A 7347-nucleotide genomic window follows, 5' to 3' on the forward strand; every position below is an offset into this window, starting at 1 on the left:
ATAGTCTATTGCAATCTCCCCTGTTTGACATGCGTCACTGATAGCACTTTGGCTCACGAGACTGAAGCCTATGGCTTCAAAAACCTGGATACAGAAAATTTGGAGGTAGACACAAAATGTTGGAGTAACTCAGCGGGTCAGGCAGCATCTCGGGAGAGAAGGAATGGGTGACGTTTCATTCTCTCCCGAGATGCTGCCTGACCCGCTGAGTTACTCCAGCATTTTGTGTCTACCTTCGATTTAGACCAGCATCTGCAGTTTTTTTTCCTATACAGAAAATTTGGATTCAGCCATTTTTGGGTATCACCTCCTCTAGTTGGTGTCAGAGAGTGGTGAGTGCCAGGAATGTACTGTCATAGGTGAGGCAGTTGACAATAAACGTAACTCCTTTAGTCAGAGGGTGGTGAATCTGTCCAATTCATTGCCACACAAGGCTGTGGAGGCCACGTCAATGGATATTTTTAAGGTGGAGATAGATACATTCTTGATTAGCACGGGTGTCTGGAGTTATGGGGAGAAGGCAGGAGAATGGGGTTAGGAGGGAAAGAAAGATTAGTCGTGATTGAATGGCAGAGTAGACTTGGTCATAGAGTGATACAGCGTGGAAACAGGCCCTTCAGCCCAACTTGCCCACACTGGACAACATGTCCCAGCCAACACTAGCTCCACCTGCCCACGTTTGGTCCATATCCTTTAAAACCTGTCCTATTCATGTAACTTGAATTGCCTAATTCTGCTCCTATTACGAATGAACTTATGGACATAAACTAAGATACATTTAGGTGCTGCATTGCATTGCAGGTTGTACTATTTTTTAGAGGTTCTGCCCAGCCTCTCAGGCAGACGGGAATAACCCACGAGAAGTTTTCTGATGGGATTTAGGGGCATTCTCCTGGTATAGACAATAGACAATAGGTGCAGGAGGAGGCCGTTTGGCCCTTCGAGCCAGCACCACCATTCAATGTGATCATGGCTGATCATTCTCAATCAGTACCCCATTCCTGCCTTCTCCCCGTACCCCCTGACTCCGCTATCCTTAAGAGCTCTATCTAGCTCTCTCTTGAATGTATTGTCGGGACTTTGCAGCCAGTGGTGTTCTCCAGACTGACCATTCCCAAACTTCCTGGTCCTCTTGTAGGGAATTGTGTTGGCAACGTCCTACAAAACCAGACCCATTATTCATCTTTCAACCAGCACCAGGGGCCACAGTTTAAGAATAAGGGGTAGGCCATTTAGAACGGAGATGAGGAAAAACTTTTCCACTCAGAGAGTTGTAAATCTGTGGAATTCTCTGCCTCAGAAGGCAGTGGAGGCCGATTCTCTGGATGCTTTCAAGAGAGAGTTAGATAGAGCTCCTAATGATAGCGGTGTCAGGGGGTATGGGGAGAGGGCAGGAACGGGGTATGTATTGTGAATGATCGGCCATGATCACATTGAATGGCGGTGCTGGGCTCGAAGGGCCGAATGGCTTCCTCCTGCACCTATTGTCACCCCATGTCACCCAACATCAACAGTTGGGCATTTAATGTCCTGCAAATGGTTACTGCATTTCCAAGCAGTGAGTTACAGGAGTAGTTAGAACACAGATCAGTGCAGCACGAGAACAGGCCCTTCGGCCCACAATGTCCATGCCAAATGTCCAATGTCCATGCCAAGTTAAACCAATCTCATTTGCCTGCACTTGATCCAATTCCCTCCATTCCCTGCCCAATAATACAAGGAGGCCCCAGCAAGGATTGAACTCTTAACTTACAAGACCAGTGCTCTAACCACTGAGCTATGGAGCCAGTTATTAATTCATCTTATTAATTCAGATTTCATCTGCTGTGTTGGATCCAAGTTCCCCATGTCACTCACTGGATCAGAGGTCCAAATCTCTGGTCCATTAGTCCTATCATTTAACCAACTTGCTGCCTGAAATTGAGGGCTTGGAGATGTTATTTGGTGATGGTAACCCTGCTTAATTCTTCTCAGAGGCGGCAGGTCCAGAAGGAGGGTTCCATGTCATCACCATGGCTGCCATTGACGTCCATCTTCCCAGCACGCTTCCCAATGCCTCTTCGGACCTGCTGAGCGTGGATATGCCAATGGAGTGCATCAGCAGCTCGCTGAGCGATGCCTCGGGCAGTGCCTCCAGGTCCATAGACAGCAGCACCACCCAAGCCCAGAGCATCAGTAGCCCGACCCTAGGCTCCTCCTCAGACTGCAGCACCACCAGGGAGATCTCCTCCGAGACTTACATGCTGGAGAGGCCCGGGGTTCGTCACCAGAACAACGCAGAGCCCGACAGCACAGTACAGCAACTGCTCTCCACCTTCTCGGAGGATGCATGCCTCACTCAGAAAGGACTGGACCCAGTCAATCTCAAGCCGCCCAGTCTACCAGGGTCCCTCAACTCCAGCCCAGAGCTGGGGCACAGGATCAACCTGTGCAACAAGATAAACCAAGACCCTCTCCGTGCCTACCCAACAAAGCCCGTCATCCGGATCGAAGGCAATGACCTCGCACTGGACGAGAAGTACAGGCTCCTAGAGTCCACGGAACCAACGGCAAACAGACTGCCCGAGTCGTAGTGCCCGCCCTGCCCTACTCTTGTCAAAAGGCAAGGATCAGCCAGGGGGATCTCCTGAGTCACCCCCAGGAAAGTGGGAAGTCAGGCAGAGATGGCTCTGGATGTGGAGGATTCGTCTTGCCATCAGTGCTTGCTCAAACACCGAGCAGGTCCCAAACGTTTCAATGAACCCACAAATCCTTTTTTTTTTGTACCTACATTTTTTTAATTTGTGATATCTGTCTTGAGGTGCTGAGTGTCGTTGGAAGAGCTTGCTGAGATGAGTTCAGCAACAGTGTGTGAAGGCGATTTTTTTTTTTTTAAATGGACCCAACAACCTCCCACATCAATGAATGTATCTCCAGTGAAACTAGTCCCACTACATCCATGTGCCTGTCCAGCTCACATCTCCCGATGGTAACACGCAAGCCTAGCAACTTCTGCTGGCAATATGAATGACAGCCTCTGCTTCTTCTCCTCCCCCATCTGCTATTTCAAAAGGGGTTCGTCCAGAAAACCACTCTGAAAAATAGACCGTACAGGAGGTCTCGCACATGCTGTGAACATTACTCTACCAGATCCCAACTCTTTAAACCCAAGGATTTACAATCAGCCACAGAGGGATTTGACAGTGAAGGGAACAAAGGAATAGTGAGGGAAGATTTTGGCAAAGGGATATTTTGGGCATTGCCAGAATGCTTTTATTTGAAATTTTCAATCGTCCATTCAAGATATTGGGTATTGGGGGGGGAGGGGGGAGGGGGAGGGGGAGGGGGGAGGGGGGAGGGGGAGGGGGAATGAGGAGAAACTAATTGCTTCTGTTTAAAGTTGAGATTGCACACACAAGCTAAATTTAAGATAAAACATTCTCAAACTCTGAGCAATCTTCACAAACACAACTGCGGGGCAATCGATTGTCAGAGGACGATGGCACCTCTTGACTTGAAATGAGGACCGCAAGAGAACTTTTCATGTTATTATTATTGGCTGCCAAGCAGTTTGGAACATTTGTTTCAGTTATGGGCATCACAGTTTTGTTGCCTTCTGGCTCGAAATGTTTTTAATCCACTGTTCACAGCAGTGCCAAGGTGTGTTCAGTAGGTGAGAAAGAATGTGTTGGTGTTATTGGTTTTGCACAGAATCCAGTTTTGCCTTGGAATAGTTTCTTCATTCAGGTGGGTCGGGGGTGTGCCGTGCAACCCGCTTCCAGTTGGCCCATTGGCTGCCAAATATTTACCATTTGGGTACAGTATTTAGTCCTGAACTAGTTAATGAGAAAGGAAATAAAAATGCTGCCCAAAAATATTTTTCACTAAAACTTCCCTGGTCTTTCCCCCATTTACTCTGTCTGATGATATGGTTGTTAAATCATGAAGACACACATCATGGTTATGGTCAAGGGATGGCCAACTATCCTGTCCAGTAACCCAGAGGTGTGGACTCATGCTCCAGAAATGACTCCTCCCACACAGCTGGGGAGTTGTATCCCATGTGATTTAACATTCCAGACGAGATTGATCCCTGGGATGGCGGGACTGTCATATGAGGAAAGATTGAAAAGACTAGGTTTGTATTCACTGGAGTTTAGAAGGGTGAGAGGGGATCTTATAGAAACATATAAAATTATAAAAGGACTGGACAAGCTAGATGCAGGAAAAATGCTCCCAATGTTGGGCGAGTCCAGAACCAGGGGGCATAGTCTTAGAATAAAGGGGAGGCCCTTTAAAACTGAGGTGAGAAGAAACTTTTTCACCCAGAGAGTTGTGAATTTTTGGAATTCTCTGCCACAGAGGGCAGTGGAGGCCAAATCACTGGATGGATTTAAGAGAGTTAGATAGAGCTCTAGGGGCTAGAGGAATCAAGGGATATGGGGAGAAGGCAGGCACGGGTTATTGATTGTGGATGATCAGCCATGATCACAATGAATGGCGGTGCTGGCTCGAAGGGTCGAATGGCCTCCTCCTGCATCTATTTTCTATGTTTCTATAACAAGATTCAAGGTATAATGTCAGTCTTTGCGTTATATAATGTGGCAAATGGGGACCATCTTCATTTCCATGCAAATAAAAAACCCAAAGTGTTGGAGTATCTCAGCGGGTCCCTGGAGAACATGGATAGGTAACGTTTCTGGCCAGGACCCATCTTCAGTAACGTCACCTGTCCATGTTCTCCAAATATGCTGCCCAATCTGCTGTGTTTTCCCAGCACTTTGTGTCATTTTTTTGTAAAACCAGCATCTGCAGTTCCTCGTTTCTACTCCTTGATTTCCATACAATTTACTTCAGCCTTATTTCTTGTTGGTCTTATTGCAAATTGGGGTTGGGGTGTTACGTTACAGTTGTATAGGATGTTCAAGGCCACAGTTGGAGTAGTGTATTCAGCTTTGGACACCCTAAAATAGGAAAGATGCCGTTATGCTGGAAAGAAGATTTGAAGATGTTGCCAAGATTCGATGACTTGAGCTCTAGGGAGAGGCTTGGCAGGCTAGGATATTTTCCTTGGAGCACAAAAGGCTGAGGGGTGCTATTACAGAAGCGTATAAAACCATGAGGGGAATAGATAGGGTGAATAAACAGTCTTTTTTCCCAGCGCAGGTCAATCAAGAACCAAAGGGCATAGGTTTAATGTGAGAGGCGAATGATTTAATAGGAACCTGTGGCGGCTCCCAAGGGTCGGGCCATTCTTCTACCGACCCCTCGGCACGGGAATGGACCAGTCCCGGGAGGCGGTCCTGGACTCAGGTATATAAGGACAAGGTTTGGGCGCCAAGCCATTCCGGCAGACTAGACCCGTCTGATACCACGATACAATAAAATATACCTTCCCGAAATACCTGGCTCCTTGCCTTTATCGACGCGCTACAAACCCAAGGTATTTATTCACAAAATGCTGGAGTGACTCAGCAGGTCAGGCAGCATCTCAGGAGAGAAGGAATGGGTGACGTTTTGGGTCAGACTGAAGTCTGAAGAAGGGTCTCGACCTGAAACGTCACCCATTCCTTCTCTCCTGAGATGCTGCCTGACCTGCTGAGTTACTCCAGCATTTTGTGAATAAATACCTTCGATTTGTACCAGCATCTGCAGTTATTTTCTTATAATAGGAACCCAAGACGCAATCTTGTCTAACAGAGGGTGCTGGGGGTAAGGAACAAGCTGCTGGAGGAGGTAGTTGAAGCAGGTACAATAATAGAAGCAAAGAGGTCCTTCTACAGTTGTACCGGGCCCTGGTGAGACCGCACCTGGAGTACTGTGTGCAGTTTTGGTCTCCAAATTTGAGGAAGGATATTCTTGCTATGGAGGGCGTGCAGCGTAGGTTCACTAGGTTAATTCCCGGAATGTCGGGATTGTCGTATGTTGAAAGGCTGGAGCGATTGGGCTTGTATACACTGGAATTTAGAAGGATGAGGGGGGATCTTATTGAAACATATAAGATAATTAGGGGATTGGACACATTAGAGGCAGATAACATGTTCCCAATGTTGGGGGAGGGCGCTTGATGGGGGGATGGGGGCCAAATAAATGGACTATTGCCAATTGCCAGCAAGACTCCCCTGTACTCACCTGCTGCATTGTCCCCCATTGCCTGAGGACAAGGTGATTTCAGACGCCAACTCTACATGAGATTTAAGACTTTAACTCTGGGGAACAGAGATGATCTGATATTTGCACCCTGCATGTGAACTATATGCAGTACATACAACCTTGCGTTCGTAACTTTGAAATGCTTCATTTTTAAGGTCTGAATTCTGTTTAAAAAAGATTTATATCGCAACGAGAAATTGTGGAGAACATTATTAAATCTCTTTTAAATAATAAAACAAAATCGCAAGCATTTTGACTGATTTAAGCAATCTTGTTAGTTCTTTATTTGCTCCTCTCGTTCTGTTTCAACGTACGTTCTTGTTGATGTTCTGGTATTTAGTCCATGCAGCCAAGAGCTGGCTAATGGGTGACTATTCTACAGTGAGAGCATCACAACCCAAGCTAATCCTGTTGTCCATCTCTCCACCAATCTACCTATCATTCACTCCACCTCCGCAACCAGTCAGAAAGTATCACAAAATGCTGGAGTAACTCAGCGGGTCAGGCAGCATCTCATGAGAGAAGGAATGGGTGACTTTTCGGGTCAAGTCAAGTCAATTTTATTTGTATAGCACATTTAAAAACAACCCACGTTGACCAAAGTGCTGTACGTCAGTTCAGGTACTAAGAACGAACGTACAATGGCACACAAACATAACAGCACATACATAAACAGTTCACAGCGCCCCCTCAGAGGGCCTCAAACGTTAGGGAGTAGAAATAGGTTTTGAGCCTGGACTTAAAGGAGTCGATGGAGGGGGCAGTTCTGATGGGGAGAGGGATGCTGTTCCACAGTCTAGGAGCTGCAACCGCAAAAGCGCGGTCACCTCTGAGCTTAAGCCTAGACCGTGGGATAGTGAAAAGCCCCAAGTCGGTCAAGACCCTTCTTCAGATTCTGCAATCAGTCAGAAGGCTCCCAACCCAAAACATCACCTATCTTCTTGATTAGTAATGGTGTGATGGGCCGAATGGCCTCCTGTGCTTCTATGACTTATGAACCTATGAACTTTTTTCCCCAATATGAAGAATTAAAAGTTGAGCTTGACTGGATTCATTCCATGGAACAGCAAGAGGCGGAGCATTCAAAGTCCAGCTCTCCCATGAGGAATGGTGAAAGTCCTGGATAGAGTGGATGTGGAGAGGATGTTTCCACTAGTGGGAGAGTCTAGGACCAGAGGTCACAGCCTCAGAATTACAGGATGTTCCTTTAGGAAG

At 46.9% G+C, this 7347-nt stretch overlaps 1 protein-coding gene across 3 annotated transcripts in view; it reads left to right on the forward strand.

Moving 5' to 3' along the window:
* The window catches only part of tmem266 (transmembrane protein 266), a 147877-nt gene extending 141503 nt beyond the window's left edge, over window positions 1-6374 (forward strand). For all 3 annotated transcript variants that reach the window (XM_078429902.1, XM_078429901.1, XM_078429904.1), the window contains one exon: window positions 1975-6374. In XM_078429902.1, coding sequence (XP_078286028.1) covers window positions 1975-2573 — 599 coding nt within the window. In that variant the 3' untranslated portion in view covers window positions 2574-6374. The remainder of the gene's footprint in view (window positions 1-1974) is intronic.
* Window positions 6375-7347: the final 973 nt, after the last annotated feature.

This window comes from Rhinoraja longicauda, chromosome 38 (assembly GCF_053455715.1).
Source record: "Rhinoraja longicauda isolate Sanriku21f chromosome 38, sRhiLon1.1, whole genome shotgun sequence".
Lineage (NCBI taxonomy): Eukaryota > Metazoa > Chordata > Chondrichthyes > Rajiformes > Arhynchobatidae > Rhinoraja > Rhinoraja longicauda.